Source organism: Octodon degus, unplaced genomic scaffold (assembly GCF_000260255.1).
Source record: "Octodon degus isolate 3935 unplaced genomic scaffold, OctDeg1.0 scaffold00001, whole genome shotgun sequence".
Lineage (NCBI taxonomy): Eukaryota > Metazoa > Chordata > Mammalia > Rodentia > Octodontidae > Octodon > Octodon degus.
The window spans coordinates 25683702-25702535 of record NW_004524577.1 but is presented as its reverse complement, the minus strand read 5'-3'; the positions used below and the strand labels follow the sequence as shown (position 1 = coordinate 25702535).

The window sequence follows — 18834 nt, the reverse complement described above, 5'->3', positions numbered from 1 at the left end:
TTCTGTGTTGGCATTTCTCAGGTAATGCCTGTGTTTGGGCTTCTGCTGTACCATTAATAGCAGTGGCGCCTGGCAAGGAGAAGGTATAATTCTTTCTCAGATTGTAGGAGTTGCAGTCCACAGGAAGTCCTCTGTGATGGAGGCCCGTCGACTTTTATGGACTTCAAAGCTATTTGCTTCAGTACACTTTAAAATGCAGGGTCAGCTCACTGAGCTCCACCACGCAATAATAACACATTTTTATAGGAGTAGCTTGTCAGAGCAGCAACAACATGCAATGCATAAAACCAATAAACACGCCATGTCCACAGATTCTAGCCTAGTAACCAGATAAAGCAATAAAATTGGCAGCAGCCATCAAAAAGCTCCCTTTCTGACTTTGTGGGGTGAATTTACTGTTGTTTAGAGCCGAGGAGCTATCACAGAGCCTTAGACCAGTGTGCTGTGACCAAGCAGCAGGTTGCTTCCGGTGGAAAGGGAGCACGCCTGGCACACAGAAAGGAGGTGGGCAGTGGTGTCTCACTAGGGCTTGAACCCCTCTCGTCTTTAGTGTGAAACAATCTGCATCAGAGATTTTCTACACAGTGCTTTGGAGTTTCCAAGCTCCACGCTAAAAGGTAGCGAGGACGGTGTGGCTCTAGGGTGATGGGTTAGCAATCAGGGTTTCCTGTCTGCAGCTACAAACAAAATCCCAAAGCAACAAAATGGGCTGGCATTGACTAAGACTGGATTCTTAGGGTGTGGCACTTCTACATTCTAAAAATGAGAGGGGTAGGAAGAATAAGAGTAAGAAAGGATTTTACATGGAATCAATCACTAGGTTGAGAATTAAAGCCAACCTCCATCCAACAGAATCCCACTTCCTAGGTGTAAAGCACAAGAATACACTTTTTGCAAAGTATTCTGATATTCCTGATAAGAAATGTGTGGGATATCTGGGGCCATTGGCAATGTGGACTGAAGCTAAGGCGAAGTGGGATGGCCACCAGGGCAGAAGTAGGTGCTGGTACGAGCTCAGGGCTCAGGGGCTAGGCAAAATGCCAGCGGCCAACCATAAAGATATATTGAGTCTTTGCTTTGTCCTGGGCCTGTTCTAGAACACCACTGGGCAAAGACCTGGTCATGAAGCTTACACTTGGGGGAAACAAGACAAAACAAATCAAAGAAAGAAAAGAAGGTAATTCCATATGCTGATGAGCACATAAAGACATAGAGGGTGCTACAAAGCACACAGGCTAGGGCATAACTTGGTTTGGGATGGCTAGGGGAGGGAAGAGCTCTCTCCCAGGGAGGAAACCCAGGCACTGGATCTCCCTTGGAGATGGACTGCAGAGCCTTCCAGCCAAGCAGAGCAAGGGCAAAGGGCTGAAATCCCGCGCAGGCAAGAGGCTTGACACAGCAGGAGCTCAGTCTGTATTGATTTTCCTGAGAAAGAAAAATAGTCCAAGAGGATCGGTTTTCACATTTCCACTCTGTCATAATGTCCCCACCATCATGTTCCTACCTAAGAGATAATAAATGCTGACTTGGTGGTAAATCTGGTCAGTTTTTACTCTGATATCTAATCAGAATTTCAAAACTATAAATTAACATCTCTGACCTAAAATTAGTTGGAACATTTAATCAAGGGCTATACTATCATCCCTTGGTTGTCAGGGGAGAGTCGCCTCCAGGGCCCTCTATGGATACCAAAATCATCAGATGCTCAAGTCCCTTAGGTCAAATGGCATAATATTTGCAAGTAATCTGTACATCTTCATGTATACATTAAGCCATCCCCAGATTTCTTATAATATCCTAGAAAGTACAAATGCTTAGTATTACTTAGGGAATAATAATATGAAAAAGTCCATATATATTTAGTACATATGGGATTTTTTCTGATTATTGTCCATCCATGGATACAGAGGAGGATGGTGACTGTCCATATGGCAACGAAGTATAGAAGGTCCCAGCAGTCTTGCTTCAATCCAGACACGAGAAGATCAGGTCTTTTGGGCCTTGGGAAGGTCTACAGCCAACATCACCTCCCTCCCTGTCCTCTTTGTCTGTTTACATCCCATGCCCTTGCCCCTCGTCTTTCAATGGCACAACCTTTGCAGACAACTTCAGCATCAACAAAGCACACCTTCTCAGCAAGCCGGTATCCTTGTGTTCCCAGCAATGTCTACACAGGGATGGCTTCTTCCATTGATTTCCTTTGTGACACCCTCCAAGTTGTCAGATACCCTCCAAGTTGCATAGGCTTTTGAGGGTCACCTTGGGAACCAAATCACTGTTTATCTCTTAGGACCTGTGGGAAAGCAGTTTGTAAGGAACAGATATGAGCACTTTGGATCACAGCCCACCTGTAAATTGGATCTGCAACCTAAGAGCCGGAATACCTAACAGGCAGCTGAGAGCCTCCTGGGTTGTGGATAGGTGAGGCCAGTGACATCCTAAACCTTGGGGATGTGAGGGGGTCTTTTTGTAGTTATTTGCATGTTGGGGGTATTATAGAAACCTTAGAAACCCAGGATTAAAAAGATTAATGGAGCTTACTTGACACCAGCATTCACTTCTGTCTTTTCTTTTAAATTCATTGTGTTTTCCTCTTTCCATTTAGAACAAGCCTGGAGACTGTCCTGCGCTGCTTTTCCCAAATGGATAGATTTGTGAGAATTGAGATTCAAGCACAATGTGAAACTGCCCATGGGGAGGTAGGGAAGAGGACCGACTGGCCTCAGCACTGCCACGGAGAGAGCCCTAGAACTCTTCTTCCAGGGACAGAGTGAGAAGCCCTGGGAGAGATAGACAGGGGAGGGAAGATGCCTCCAGGTGGGAAACCCCTCCCTTATCTCCTACAACCAGGAAATGGTTCTGTGTCTCTCACAACAGCGTCTGGGGTTTGGTCTGAGTCAGTTTTCCTGCCATGGAAGGTTTGCATGAGTAAGAAGCTTAGTAAAGCACAGCCAGTCCTAGCCCAGCACCAGAAACTAATCTGAAGAGTCTGGTCACAGACCAATGACAGATTCTTCACTTAGGGCTTTTCACTAAACACATTTATTTGTCCTCCCTGAAACCTTCAACACTAAATGTGTTGATATTTCCACCTGAAAAAGAATTTTACTATATAGATGAGAAGGACAGCCAAGAAGAGCAAAAATACTGTCAGAAAGAAGATGCCCATAGCTGTAAGCCCACAGGACAGTGTAACATCAGACAGCCGAACTCCCTGTAGCGACGGCGGACTTGCGCAACTGATTTCCTCAAAATTCACAAATTTCTGCATGTTTTCTTTGTACCAGGTTAAGAAATGAATATTTGAGCAAGTGCAATCCAGGGGATTGTTACTTAAATTAATGATCTTCTGCTGGGATAAGATGGGGAGGAGATGGGGTAGGATAATGTGAATGTTGTTGGTGGCCAGATTGAGGTAGGTGCCCTTAAGCTGACTGAGGGCACTGATGCTGCTGGAGGTCAGGCTGTTGTGGCTTAAGTCTATATGAGTCACATTTCCAAGGCCATGGAAGGCCTCCTGGTCTATGGAAGAGAGATCACAGGAGGATAAAACTAAACTCTCCAAACTGCCCACCATCTGCAATGGGTTGGTCTTTGGGATATTTCCGTCTTGAAAGGAATTCCCCTGTAAATTCAGATGCCGGAGATTTGGCAGGCCTGCTAGAAGATGCTGATTACTGGTATCAAGGGAGCAGTGAGACAGATTCAGAGCCTGCAGGAGATGAAGGTTTTGGAAAGGACTTTGTGCAGCCATGATATTTAATCGAGTGAATGTCAAGTCTAGGAGTTCTAGCTGAGGGCATGCTCTGAATGCTTCATTCTGGAGATCCAAGCCTTGGTTGTAGCTCAGGTTCAGGCTTTTCAAGTGGGGTAGAGTTTTGAGCTGTATATTGCAGCAATCCAAAGCCTCAATGTCACTATGGCTTAAATCGAGCTTCTGCAGATTTTCTAATTTTTCTAAGCAGCCATCACCTAGTTGAAGTCTTTTTCTGTTGCCTTTGACGTAGAGGTGTGTAAGGGAGGGGAAACTAGCAGCGTTGATTTGACACAATTGCTCAAACTTATTTACATTGAGCACTAATTTCTTCAGTGAATTCATACCTGGAATCCCAGGTGGCAATTCTTTCAAGTAGGTACCTGTCAGGTCTAGTTCCTGGAGGTGCGTGAAACAGTGAAATGTGGCCAAGGAGAGGCTAGAGAAATAATGATTCTGCAGGTTCATGCTCTCGACAGACATTTCGCAAAGCCCCTCAAACATGCTCACACTCAGATCTTGGTCTTCAGTGTCCTCATATGAACCCAGCCAGAGTGAGTGAATAGTAGCATTATGCAGACCATTGAATATAATGGACAAGTTACTAGTCCCTCCAAAATTCAAACTTTGCAAGACCATTGACTCAAAAGTCCCAGGTTGGATGCCTTTAATGTCATTGCCGCTGAAGTTAAGGCTCAGGTTGGCAGCTGGTCTCAGAGAGTCTGTGTCTCCTCTAGAGAGGTAGTGTATGGCATTATTCTGAAAATCCAAGACTTTTAGATTTCCTGTTGGGAAGTCTTTGGGGAACTTAATTGAGGAAATATAGTTGCCTCCAAGATATAAACTTTCCAAGTTTTTCAGATTGTCTGCTGGAATGAACTCCAGGCTGGATATTCCCGTCTGGATTAAAAACAGGTGCTTCAGGGCATTGGGACCATTCAATGCTGTTTCTGCCACAAATATCAGGGGGTTTCCAGTTAACACAAGTGTGCTCAGCTGAGGATGGTTTTGCATAGCGTTTTCATGGATCCAGTTAATTTGGCATCTTGAAAGGTGATACAGTGTAACAATTATCCATTAGAGAAGAAAATAGAAAAGAAAAATTACTACTGTAAAAGGGATGTGTGTTAACCAAACCATTTTTGTATATAGTAAAATAGAATATATTAATTCAAAATCAAATATGTTATGTTTTCTTTCATACCCACAGTCTGTTGAATTCATTTTAAAAGGTAGCCTCAGTTCTGAATATTTAGATTTAGAATTTGTTCCAGGTATCTTGTCCCTATGATTTGCTAATTTAAATAATAAGTAAAAATGTCATACATGATACCTAACAGACAATATATAATATGAAATATATAATTGTGTAAACCTGTGCTATCCTGGCAAAGTTATAACCTTTCAACTTTTTTGAGGGAGTGGTAGTGCTGGACATTGAAACTAGGACGTTGTGAAACACTCTCAGGGACACTCTCAGCTACTGAAAATGGGCCTCTGCTTTCATGTATGATGTATTAAAGTGATGGCTAGATAGAACTATTGTATGTTAATAGATTAAAAATGTGGGTCATACATACAAATGCATACACACACACACACACACACACACTCCCCACTAGTATGTTTCCTTATCTATCCATAAGAGGTGGCACTATTCACCAGGGGCACTTCACAATGGTATTACAGACATGAGACAGTACTGCGGATGTGTGCATTCTCCCAACCTGCAGAAGCATAAGTGGAAGGACAGACCAAAGTGGGGGATGTCACACAGTGGGGACAGGCAAGGCCCCTTCCTTCTTCCCATCTCCCAAGCCCAATAAGCTGTGTGACCCTTTGTTTTCTTTCCATTTTTCAATAATTCTGCCTATTGGTTCTCAGATACTAGATGAGCACTTAGGAGTCTCATTCTGCTGCTAAAACCAAATAATGGGAACTCCTTTATCCAATTTGTAAAAAAGAAAAACAATTAGTAGGTGTATTTCTCCTGGGAGTATTTTCCTGATTGTCACAACCTGATAATAGCCCACTGTGCCACAATAGAGCATAATATGGCATTTATTTAGGATAAGATACACTTTTAGTTTTGTTATCAATATTCCTGAGAAGTTCTTAAACAGTATTGCTGACTCAGCTAATTTGAGAACACCCCCCCCCCAGTTTCCTCTCCATTGATTGGTGCTTATTCGAATCACAATTCAGTAGCACAGACTATTTCCTGAGAAAGGGTAAATGAACATGCAGTGTAAGCAGATAGTCCCCGAATCCAAAAGATCCAAGAATAAATTTAAATTTTGTGTGTGTGTGTGTTTGTGCATATGTTTGTGTATGTGTGAACCTAACTGAAAAAGCCAAAGCCCACAAGGAACTCATATACATACCTGGTTAAATCCAAAAAGATAAGGTTTATGAGTCTGCCAAAGGTGGTAGCTTGAATTGTAGGCAAGAAATTAAAGCTGAATTCCAACATTTCCGTGGTGTTTGGCAGAGTATTAGGAAGCTCACCGAGACCTAAATTTCCACAGTTATATATTGTGTTGGCTTCTTTCTAATGGGAGAAACAATATAAATTAACACTGAATTCAGTAACAGGTTGACTAAGTAAGCAATCCTAGATATTTTTACCCTTTTGAGTAGGAATCTTATTCTCAGTAATCTTGACCAAAGACACACTTGTAAAAACAAATGACCTATGCACAATTTCAGTCAGTATAACATTTTTGTCAGAGCAAAAGATTGACAATAACCATGGACATATCAGGCTAGTTGACCAAGATGTAGTTCATTCACAAAATGAACCCTCAGAAGCTGCAGAGGGAATGAAGAAGGTCCGCGAATGTTGACTTGGAGTAACGCCCAGGACACACCATGAGAAGAAAGTGGCAAAGCGCAAAACAGTAGACAGTGTGTAGACAGGGGGCTTCCCATGGGTATGCTTGTAGGTTCTGTCTCTTGTGTTTTTTCCATTTTTTATTATATTTGCTATACATAAAAATACTTGCATTGTGGGGAATGGATGAGTACCCATATCATGCCCAGTCATTCTTACTTCCCCTCTCTTCCTCCACCTCTCCCCATTCTCAGAGCCCTGCCTCATTTCCCTATAGTATATCTCCCTTTCCCTAGCCTCTAAAGGAAACCAAGGTAAAAAGACAATAATCTCTGTGGTGACAGAAGGGACAAGATAAAAAAACCAGGATGAAAATAAGATTTCTCTGAGTATACTTTGGTCTGTGGTTTGCCTTCTGGATTCATGGGAGTGCTTTATTTTCCTTCGGAAAACAAACAAACAACCCTAGATTAGCATTACCAAAATAAGACAATGAGATAAGTATTTTTGATGCGGTTAAAAAAAAATTAAACCTAGATCCAATCAAGAGTTGTCAGCCTAACTTCCTGTTTACAAGTGACATGGCATATTTAAGTTAAACATACCACAAGGCACAAGGTAGCAGCCAACCAAATGCAGAAAGTGGGACCAGCTGGGGGTGGGTAGACTAAGATTTAAATTCTATCTAAGAGACAATCAATTTAAAAGCTATCTAAGAGACAATTAACAGAAGAACAGATCAGCCCTTGTTTATTTTGATTCAAATAAAGTGAGGAAAGACATCTGAAGGATTGTCACAGAACTTCAAGAATGGATTAGATGCTATTAAGAAATTATGAGGTCATCCCAGGACTGATAGGAGGACAGAAAATTTAAATCTGACCTGGTAGTGATGTAGCAAGGCCTGTTTCTCAACACACACACACACACACACACACACACACACACACACACACACAGAGCTGGGGAAGTAACTCAATGAGGAGGCCCTGATGTAATGCCCAGTACTACAGAGGGACTGAGTATAGAGAAAGAGAAATTTTAAATTTTGTAAAGACAGTGGTCTTGTAGTCATGCAAAGGAAAGTTCTTAATGTTACTTAGTGGTAAAATGCCATGCTCTTTGAGAACTGCTTTACAGTACTCTGACAGAGAAGGAAGGGAAGAATAGGTAGATGGAGTAAATAGGCAAAAGGTGATGGTTGTTGAATATTGAGTACGGGTAGGTATTGTGCTGGATATTGAGCACCGTAGGAGTGATGCATACATGGTTAACTATTTTTCATACATTACACATTTTCTTAACACAATTTTAAAAACCAACCAGGTGGCACAGAACTTAGATCTTACAATCTTTTTGGTATAAACATTTCTTTATTATTAAATTTATTGGTGCAATTTAGATATACATAATGTTCACATTCATCATAGGGAGTTTGTACCTGTACATGAACGATCTCCAATTCTGTTTTTTCCCAACCCTCTTCCCCTTACCCGTTCCACCTCTTTTCTCCTCCTTATTTATAAAGTCTTTTTTTTTCCATTTTCTTCTTCTCTCCTCATTTTTGTCCTTCCTTTCCACCTCTCTACCCTTATCTTTCGAAGTATTTATTTCACAATATCTATTATATTTTGGTTCCTACACATTCAGTTTCTCAAAGAGACAAAGCAATATTTTTATGTCTGTCAAATTTAGTTTACTAAAAAGTATGGCCTGAAGATCTATAGTACTCCAGTATACAAAAAATATTTTTAATCCACTCATCAGTTGATGGGTGTTTGGATGGCTTTCAAGATTCAGCTATTACAAAATATGCTGCTATAAACACAGGGGCACATATATCTGGTATGATACTTTTAATTCTTTTGGAAAGATACTAAGAAGCAGAATACTTGGGTCAGATAGGACCTCTAATCCTACTTTCTTGTTTGTTTTTTGGTACTAGGAATGGAACTCAGAGCCTTGTGCTTACCAGGAAAGCACTGTGCTGCTGAGCTACATCCTCAGCCCCTCTTGTCCTACTTCTTTGAGGAGACTCCACACTGATTTCCTCAGTGGTGGCACCAGTCCACACTCCCACCAATAGTAGAGAAGGGTTCCTTTCTCCCCACAGCCCTGCCAGCATTTGTTATTGGCTGATTTCTTGATGGTAGCTATTCTTTCTGAAGTGACATGGAATCTCAGCATTGTTTTAATTTGCATCTCTTCAATGACCAGTGATGTTGAACATTTTAAATATACATTTATTTGCAGCTTCTAATTCTTCATCTGAGAAATATATATTCATCTCATATACTGATCTTTGGATTAGGTCTTTAAATTTTGGGGGATTGATTTTTCTCACTTTTCTTTATGTTCTAAATATTAGTCCTTGATCTGATGAACATATGGCTAGAGGTTTTTTTTTTTTTCCCACTTTTTGTAGGTTGTCTTCTTACTCTGTTGGTGATTTCTTTTGCTATGCAAAAGCTTTTTAATAAGATGAGATTCCATTTGTTGATTCCTTGTAGTATTTCCCATGAAGTCAAGGTTTTGTTTATCAAGGCTTTCCCTACACCTGTGTTTACAAAAGTTCTACCTATTTTACCTACCAGCAGATTTAGTGTTTCTTTTTTAATATTTAGATTTTTGATTCATTTAGATCTTAGTTTGGTGCATGGTGACAGATATGGGTCTAGGTTTAGTCTTCAGGATGTGGAAAGCCAGTTTTTCCAGTACCTTTTATTAAAAGAGACTATCTTTCTTCCAGTAAACATGTTAGCCTCTGTGTCAAAGATAAATTGGTTGAGTGTGTTTGGAGTTGTTCCTGTATCTTCTGATCTGTTCCACTGAGCCTCAAGTTCTCTGTTTTTAGTTTTCTTTCTGCCAGCACTATGCTGTTTTTATTATAGAAGCTCTGTAGTATAATTTCAAGTCATGGTTTGTTATGCCTCTAGCCTTGCCTTTGCTTTTGCTATTCCATATCTTTTCTGGTTCCAAATGCATTTCAGGAATCTTTTCTCCAGTTCTGTGAGGTATGCTCTTGGTATTTTGATTGGAATTGCATTATATCTGCATAACAATTTTGGAAGTCTGACCATTTTCACTATGTTAGTTCTTCTTACCAAAGAAAAGGGGACATCTTTCGATTTTCTGGTGGCCTCTTCGATCTTTTCCAGAGCACTGTAGTTTTCTGTGTGGAGACATTTTATTCCCTTTGTTAGATTGATTCCTAAGTATGTCCTTTTTTAAATGCTATTGTGCAAGAGACAATCTTAATGTATTAATTTCAGATCTCTTGATTTATAGGCTGTGGATATCAGATGTTAGACTTTGACCACAGCCCCATACAGAGAGATTGCACACTCTGTGGCCAGTGTAGTGAGAGACTCAGAGGTCTGACAATGACTATTTAGTAGGTGCCCTGCCTGGCAAGCCTCTACCCGCCAAACCACACCAGCTGTTTTCCTCGTGCTGAGTTGCAAACAGACCTACTTAGCTGGAAACTGAACTGCACCCATCCTCCTTCTGTCTAAAGTGTGTGGCTCCAGAGATGTCGTCATTGTCATTGCTTTTCACCTTACTCCAATTTCTGCTTAGTGGTGCACTTTTCTGTAGCTTCCGCGAGTACACTCATTTATAGGACACTGTGGGTTTGCTTGAATATTGTGACAACATTACAACTGTCACTGATGAAAATGTCATATTTATATTTACTGTAATTCACTCTTTGCTTTTATAGATCCAGAGTCCTCTAGGCACTGTCACAAATCCACAGAATGTCCTTGAAACACAGCTTGGCATTAAAAACTTAGATTTAGCTGGCTAGTGGGACCTGCTGCCAGGCCTGTCCTTGGCGCCCTTGAACTTGGGCCACCCAGAGGGAATGTGCATGTGGAACTGCTGCCCCCCACCCCTTTGTTAAGTTGTCAGTTTGCTTAGAGGAGACAGTTTTCTTTCCCCAGTCTCCACTGACATAACTGACACACTTGAAGAAAGAGGACTTCCTTCAATTTGTCTTGCTCTATTGTGGCCCTACAGCAAAAGACTCAACACTGGAAATTGCCTCCTTCTGAAAATACAGGTCATGGCGACACCTACATTATCCCATGTTTCAGCCTCTTGGGAGCTTCAGTAAGCACATTACCACACTAATGTGATTCTGAAAGTTGAGGATCCACAGGATCTCTTTTTGTGCCTGTGACCTGAGGGAGAGTCTTAGACAAGGAAATGCAAGTGAATGAATAGGTCAGTTTCATCCTTGCTGTCACTGAGAACGGTGGTTGATTCTATCAATGAATATTCGCAAGAAGCACACTGGAGCCTAAGCACTGAATGAGGTAATATCAAGTTAGGTGGAAATGGTAATGAATCCGCTGCCCTGGATACCTACGAGAAAGAGGCAATGACAAAAATACAGTTGAGAGAGTATAAACACCAAAGACACTTCCCAGTGCATCTTGGGATAATAAAAATTGCCTTGATGATGGGGGCATCTAAGCAACATGTGTTCTGCAATCATCTATGAACCATTGATTGCTTTTGTTTTATGCATTTTTAAGGCTTGAAATATACAAAAGTTGTTTTCATGCTTTTTGGTGGACAGTAAATTGTAGACCTCATGACTACTCACCCCTAAATACCTCCCAGTTTTTATCTCCTAAGGATATAGACAACCATAGTGCCATTGTCAAATTCATAGTACTTAACCTAGATTTTATGTTGTCTATTGGATGCTCTATATTCAGTTTTTCCAATTGTCCCAGTATTGTCTGTGGTGGATTAATTAATGGTCAACTTGTAATACCCAGCTGAACTGAATCAGCATGGTGCTGGGTGTGGATGATCCACAAGAGGATTGTTGCCAGTGGCATAAAAAGACGACTAGAGAAGATGGTGCACTGTTGGTTCCTTTGGAGGAGCTTGTCATGCTGGTTTCCTTGATATGAGCTCAGGGGTTTTCATCCTCGGAGCAGCTCAGGTCCTTGCTGTTGCTGAGGATGGCTGCAGTTCTCTTTGTGGGAGCTCTCGTCCTTACCTTGCGCGCTGCTTCCTGGCTGCAGTGCAGAGCCTTCAGCCTAGTGGCTCAGTTCCTTCATCCTGCTGGTACAGCAGACTTCCTAGCTTCCACCATGGGCTTTTGGGCCAGTGCAGATCCTTGATACAGACTCGCATGAGTTATTGTTGTGGACTCTAGGCCTCTGGTTGAACTCATGGAAATCATTGCCATGGGCTCTAGATCTTCAGCTAGATTCATGTAGGCCATTGTATTGGGATCCAGGCCCTCAGCTAGATTCTTTGGATGTCTTCTGGGGACAGATTTCTGGTTCTCTTCTGAATTTCCCTTTTTGGGTAAATATTATAAAGTAATCCTATAAATTATATGTCCTGTATGAAATCCTTTCCCTTGTAAACTCTGACTATAATATTATCCTTCTTTAACATTGTCCTTTATACTAACTTTTGTTTTTCCAATGAAGGATCTCATGTTATATGTAGTTAAACTCCTTTAATCTGAAGCAATTCCTCAGCCTTTTATGACATTGATACCTTTGAAGAATCCGCGTAGTTAGCAGAACATTTCTCATTTGGTGGTTATATTTGATATGGATTATATTTTGCTTATTTGTTGTTTGCATTATTGGGGATTGCCTCATGTGTGGTAACCAAGAAGTCTCCCCAGCTACCAGGCTATAGATTTTTGTTAGAAATACTACAGTGGTAAGGCTGACCCTTTCTCCCTGCCAAGAGTCAGATGAAAACTTTGGAAGAGTAAGTTCTGATAGCGCAGAGCTGCAGAACAACAAAGAGATAATGTTGCAGAGAATAAAAGAACAGGAGGCAAAAAGGAGCAGACCAGCATAGTACTGACTGGAAAACAAGCTTGGCTTTTTTCTGCAGGCAAAAATCCACCATGTTCAGTGTGCTTGAGCTCACACAAACACTTCCTTTGAACCTCACCTGGTCTTTCTAGAGCTCATCTGTGGTCAGTTTCCAAAGACGATTCTGCATGCCTCTGCTTCCGCCGGTACACTACAGACAGCACTCTTCTTGTGGAGAGCCAGACCCACCAGAGCTAAGGCAAGGCCACATGGCAGTCACGACAACTCCCACCCTAAGTCAAGGGCCACTTGCTTGAGACCCTCTGTCTCCAGCTGGGTCTTGGCAACAGGGCCTTTTCCCTAGAGCAGGGCTCCTGGTATTGAGTCTTTGTCTGCAGTTCCTGTCCCAGGCCTGGGGAGATAGCTTAGTGGCATCCTTCCAGGTACTCATTTGCATTTTTTTCAATCGAGATCTTTTTCTTCTGTGTGTCTAACTCCCTCCCATCCTATTGTATTTTCCCTCCATGCAAGTGTGGAAACACTTTCTAATTTGCAAATGTTTGAATTTCACTCAGACTGCATATTCTCACCTCTGTGGATGTCTCATCTACACTTGACACATGCAGGCCTGCGGGAGGAGTCCGGGACAAGGGACACCAGCGATCCTTTTGATCACAGCTCATCTAGGGGACAGTGATTTCACTAGCAAGAGAATCCAGAGCTCTTTGCAAACAAAACACTCTCAAGAAGGCACATCCTTAGGACTCTGCTGGTGATCTGACTTTCCCAGGCCGAGTCATTTCATTTCCTATTTGGTTTCCAAAGCAGCCTGCTTGCGTTCACGTTCAAATTCTTCAAACAAAGCTAGGTTCTCGGAGTCTCCTTTGTCTCCAGCATGACCTGCAGCTAAAAGACTTATTCTGAAGGCTTATTGTGAGGAGCAGTGAAACAGCGTACCTATAGCCTATAGCACGTAGGAGGAGCTCCTACACTATGGGATCCTCACATTTTCCAAAGCTACTAAGGAGCCCTTGCTTGCATGAACTTAGATGTTCCTTCTCTAAAGCTCTGCTAAGCACCTCCACCCCACACCTAGTGACTGATGAACTTTCTATCACCATAGTTGGCTGGGATAGGGTGACAATGATAAGCTGATTTGAAATGGGAGGTTATCCAGATTCCCAATAAATTATTCAAGAGTTCACCTACAACGTTCCCACAATCCAAGCCATGGAGCAGTGGACTCAGCTGTTCTTGGGATATTTGCCAGTCCCTGAAGTCTTGGTCGTGGCTCTATAACTTTATTGCTTATCACACACATATTCGCACTCATACACATGTGCACATATACTCACACACAGAGTACGAGAGAGGGAGAGACAGAGACAGGGATTGAGAGAGAGAGAAGGCATGTAGCATTGAGCAGTGGGAGAATCCCAGGAGAGCACTGGAGGGTTCACTGCTATATCTTATGATTTATAGATAAATTTGAAATTTTTAAACAAATCTTTCATTAAAAATTATTTTTTTTACTCCTAATAGATATGTATGTTTAAGAAAATGATTCCCAGTGGATTATAGATCTAAGTGGGAAACAAATAGAAATAAATATGAAACAACAAAGTTTTTAGATGAAATCATGGTACAATAAAATAATAGTGTTGGGTAGACAAAGATTTCTTAAATAGAAGTGAAATGCTCAAAGAATAGAGGAAAAATGATACAGTGCACTATTATAAAAGTTAGAGCTTCTGTTCCGCAAAAAGAAATGTCTTTGAGAGAGTGAAAATGTAACTCATACAGTGGGAGAAAATATTTGCAATATGGTAATAAATAAAGAACTCCTACAAATTAAAACAATTGAAAAAGAAAATGGGTAAGAGACTGGAACAGAAACTTTACAGACCTAAAAATGGCACCGTAGGGCAGGGTATGTAAAGAACAGACAAAAGTATTCATATGTACTTGATTTATTATCCATCAGGAAAATGAAAATTCTTTACTACTTACTAATCAGAAAGGCTGACATTGGGCCAGGGAGATAGCTCAGTGGCATAAGCACCTGCCTGGCAAGTGCAAGGTCCTGAGTTTGATCCCCAATACCAAAAAAAAAAGAAAAAGAAAGAAAGAAAGAGAAAGGCTGATATTTAAAAAGAAACAATAGAGCTGGCCTATACCTCAGCGGACTAAAGTGCCTGCTTAAGCGGAGCGCAGTGGCCGGGGTTCAATCCCCAGCAGTTGTGCTGGCCCCACCTGCGGGGCACACTGACCTGGTGATTGAGACTGGGTGTGGTGGCATGTGCCTGTAATCCTAGCACTTGGAAGGCTGAAAACAGAGGAATCACTACGAGTCTGATCTGTGTAGTGAGACCCTATAGACCCTGCCCTAAATACAGGAGAAGAAAAAAGAAACAATAACAAATGTTGAAAAGGCTCTGGAACAATCAGATCTCATACATGTTTCTGATGAGTATAAATTGGTGCCAACGCTTTGGAAAACTCATTCACAGTTAAACATATGGCTAGCCTGTGATCAAATATATTACTTCTTAGGAACATACCAAATGAAGTTTTGTCCATTTGTTTGCTAAAGAATATAGATAAAAATGTCCAAAGAAGCATCATGTGTGGTAACCCAAAAGTGCAAAAATGAAAATATTCATTTATAGTCAAATTGATAAATGGTGATTGGCAAACGCAAGACTGCTTTTCAGTGAGGAGAATGAATGGATGCCTGCTGTGCAGATCATCAATAAATCTTACAACCTTAATGTTGAGTAGGAAGCCGGTCACCAAAAAGTATACCCTGTATGATCCCATGTGGATCTAGTTAAAACCGGGTAAAGCAATCAAGATACCAACGTCAGAAGCTTAGATGCCTTAGGGGACTAGGGACTAAGGACTAAGAAGTCAAAAGACTACACGAGAGAGCGATCCCTTGCTGAGGTGGTGACAGACAGATCCCCTAGGGTAGGAGGGAATTTTGAGGTCTGCTCTTTGGCACAAGACCGTATGGACAGGACAGGTATCAACTGGGTTATTCTGGGGCAATGGCTTGAATAAGATGTTCTAGACCATTCCCTGGCTGAGCTATTCGGCTCTTTTCTTACAGTGATGCAAAGATGCAAGGAGAGCCTGGCTACGTACAAGAATGGCCTCAAAAGAGGCCAAACCTACTGACAGTCCAAGCTCAGATTGCAGAACTGTAAGAGAATAACTTCCCGTTGTTTAAACCTTGCAGTCCTGGCACTTGGGTGTAGAGGCCCGAGAAAGCCAGGCTATGATCCCAGCCTTAATTTCCCCTAGGCATTCATGTATTTTTGGTGTGAGGACGTCCAGATTTCATCCAAACACCAGACTAACAAGGTTCTGCATTCAAGGCTTTACTCCAGTCTTGGCTTTGATTGTGTCCTGCTCTAGATCCTTCTGATTTCTGTCCAGCGACCATCTCAGGCCATTCTGTACCTTGCTGCTCCTCGTTCTGATCCTTCTTTCAGTTCTAACCTAGGAAAAGAGCTCACCAGATGACAAAGTCCAGTGGCTCTTCTGGTCTGCAGTCCTTGTCTGGCAGGCCATGTGGCATAGACACTCACCAAAGTCAGAGACACAGGGGGCGGGGGAGGGGGGAGAAGAAGGCTGGGGTGCGTTGGATAGTGACAAGAGATACCCTTCTCCCTTTTCCTCCTTCATCCACTCCTAGGACTTCCTGCAGGTTGGAAAATACCATGATAGCCCTAAACAGTTGCCTCGGCTCTGGTTGTACTCCTGCAGGTCAGTCACAAAAGTGTGCGGCTGTTCAAGGGGAAGAGAAAGCCAGCCTCAGAGTGGTCTGTGCTTGGAAGCTGTGCCTGGCCTGTCTTTACTAATCCTCATCTGAGAGGCAGGAAGTCAAAGGACTACATGGGAGAGTGGTCCTGTGCTGAGGTAGTGACAAACAGGTCCCCTAGGGTAGGAAGGAGGTTTGGGGTCTGCTCTTTGGTGCAAGGTCCTGTGGACAGGTCAGGTCTCAACTGGGGTTGTTCTGGGGCCATGGTTTGAATAAGATACTATCTGACCATTCCCTGGCTGAGCTCTCCGGCTGTCTTCTCACAGTGATGTCAAACTTCTCCATATCCTGCCACCCTTTCAACAGTGGATATTGGAAGGCCAAGGCTCAGAGAGGACTGGTGCTGAACTTATTCAGAAAGTTGAATCTGGATAAAGACAAACAGTTCAGACTCACCTCGATGCACATCTGATCTGCGGAGGTGGTAACTTCGCAGCTAGCTGAAAGCAGCATCACCAGAAAGAGGCAGCTGGCATCCGGAGCCATCCCAGGTCCAGCGCACCCTCAGCTCGCTGGGATGCTCTAATGCTTGGAGCTGAGTAATTCAGTCTGGCTCTGACGACGCTGGCAATTTACCAGTTAGAGACAGCTCAGATGGGTGCTCCCAGAACAAGAGAGGAGCAGACTGTGCAGCCTTCCGTGGCTCTGTGCTATGCAGAAAGGGAAGTTCCTTTTGCATACCAACCATCTTTCCTAAAAATAGCTGTGGACCCAGCCCCTGGGCGCCCAGCGCACTTCCTGGCAAGCATGAAGCAGTGGTGCACCCCTCTGAGACTCTCAGGGTGGCAATACTGGCTGGTACTGGAGCAGCTTCAGGGGCTGGGCCTTCTCCAGCAGCTGCCAGGCGTCTTCCTGCAGCTCACGCAAACAGGGGACCCCGCCTTCGTTGTCCTATTGAATGACTAAGTGGTGTAGTGGGGCATGGTGGCAGGCCAGGGCCTTCTGTGGGGACAGGTGGAGGGCTATAGAGCTGGGAACAGAGCTGGGGCAACCGGCACTGCTGCCGGCGTCACCTCTGCTGGCCCTGTGTCTCATCCCTGTGCAGAAGGAAGATTCTTCTTTCTCTCCACTTGGGGTGGGGGGGGGGGGGGGGGGAATTCCAGCCTATTGAAGCAGGGTAGGCGGGATCACCTTTTGTCCCTGTCCCCCTTGTGTGTTTAGCCCTTCCTGTATAAACAACATAGCCTGCCAAGGAAGCCTGCCTCAGTGCTACTTCTCAGAGATATCTCTGAAGCAGGATTGTAATTACCTTCATTCTGGTGCAAGATGTGACAGTGATTAAACGAAGTCAGAGTTGAAACGCTTCCTCCATGGGCTGAGTTTAGCTACCTCAGATCTTGTCTGTTCTGTTCACCAGCCATCTGTTGTAAGGGAGAAAGCTGGAGTTACTGTTCCCTGGCTCCCTTTCCAAGTACCATGTTCTAGGTTTCTGAGTTCCCACGCCTTCAGACACAACAGGCACATACATTAACGCCAGCAGTACAGTGCTTACGTGGTTCCCATTTATTGAGCGCTTGCTGTATGCCAGACACCAGGCCAGGCTTTATTTTGTTTTCCATACATTTCCTCACCTCAGGCTATTTCCGCAAGGGCTATAAGAGAGGCGCTAACAGTTCCTTCATCTTGTAGCTATAGTAACAGATGTTTAGAGAAATTAAATGACCTCCCCAAGGCCATAAGAACAGAAAGTGGTGGATTAGGGCTTCAGGCCCAGATGACCTCCCTGAAGATTGTGCTTCTGCTCTCCATGGAAGTTGGCGTCCTGAAGCAGCTGACGAACAGATGGGATGAAGAATGCTCCTCTTCTGGAGACTCCAGAGCAGATGCTAAACAGCAAAGGGGCTTGGAGCAGCTATGTACTTGACGCTATGTGAGGGCTTTTGTAAATGTTTAGGCTTCTGTGGTCACCCTGAAGTTATCATGCTCATCAGTGAAATCATCTCTGAAGATGCTGTTGGCTACCTGCGGCTTGAGCAAAGGGGAGTCAGCAGTAGGCCACCTTGTGGTGAGAAGGCACGGCATGGTGTGTGGAAGGAGCTGAGGACCGGAAGGCTCTGCCTCTGAGCCTCAGACCCGTTGCTCACCAACTAGGTGACCTCTGGCAAGTCACTTCGCTTCCCATTTCCCATCTGAAAAGCAAAGTTATAATTCCTGTCCTACTTACATCACCAGGTAATTACGAGGATCAAATGAGATCATATAGGGAGAAATGATTTCTTAGCCTTAAAGCATTACTTGAATATAAAGACTCTGAAGCCAAGACTCTGCTGTGTCACCAATTCCAATGTCATGTAAATATCACTCTCAGGAAATCGTTTCCTGCCCTAGAAACATTGAAAAAGCATATTACATTCCTCCTTAAAGAAAGGTTTGATGGCTTGGTTAAGGCCATAAGATTTTGTCATTTTCTGAAGCTGCATCATTTGCATATGATTTACATATGTTTGCATAATGGATTCAAAAGACTCACTGCAAGTGTATAAGAGTAAAAGAAAATAAATGAATATAAGTGACCTTCTTCCATAGCATTCAAATCAAATATTCAGGGCATAATACCCTGAAATATGAAATAGATTAAAATTTAAACTATTGCAAACAGATAGGAAAATAGGTTTTGGAG

General features: G+C 42.8%; 1 protein-coding gene across 1 annotated transcript; it reads right to left on the bottom strand.

Moving 5' to 3' along the window:
• Positions 1 to 2627: 2627 nt before the first annotated feature.
• Cd180 (CD180 molecule) lies at positions 2628 to 16772 on the bottom strand. Its single transcript, XM_004623034.2, has 3 exons — positions 16611 to 16772; positions 6139 to 6305; positions 2628 to 4799 (listed from the first exon to the last, which is right to left on the bottom strand). The coding sequence occupies exons 1-3, from the start codon at positions 16698 to 16700 to the stop codon at positions 3071 to 3073; spliced, it is 1986 nt and encodes a 661-aa protein (XP_004623091.1). The 5' UTR covers positions 16701 to 16772; the 3' UTR covers positions 2628 to 3070.
• Positions 16773 to 18834: the final 2062 nt, after the last annotated feature.

Coding starts and splice junctions, on each gene's coding strand:
- Cd180 (XM_004623034.2), bottom strand. CDS start 16,700: ATGGCTCCGGATGCCAGCTGCCTCTTTCTGGTGATGCTGCTTTCAGCT. Junction 6,306..16,610: donor CAGATCAGATGTGCATCGAG/GTGAGTCTGAAC, acceptor TTCTCCCATTAG/AAAGAAGCCAACACAATATA. Junction 4,800..6,138: donor ATCTTTTTGGATTTAACCAG/GTATGTATATGA, acceptor TCACCTTTCAAG/ATGCCAAATTAACTGGATCC.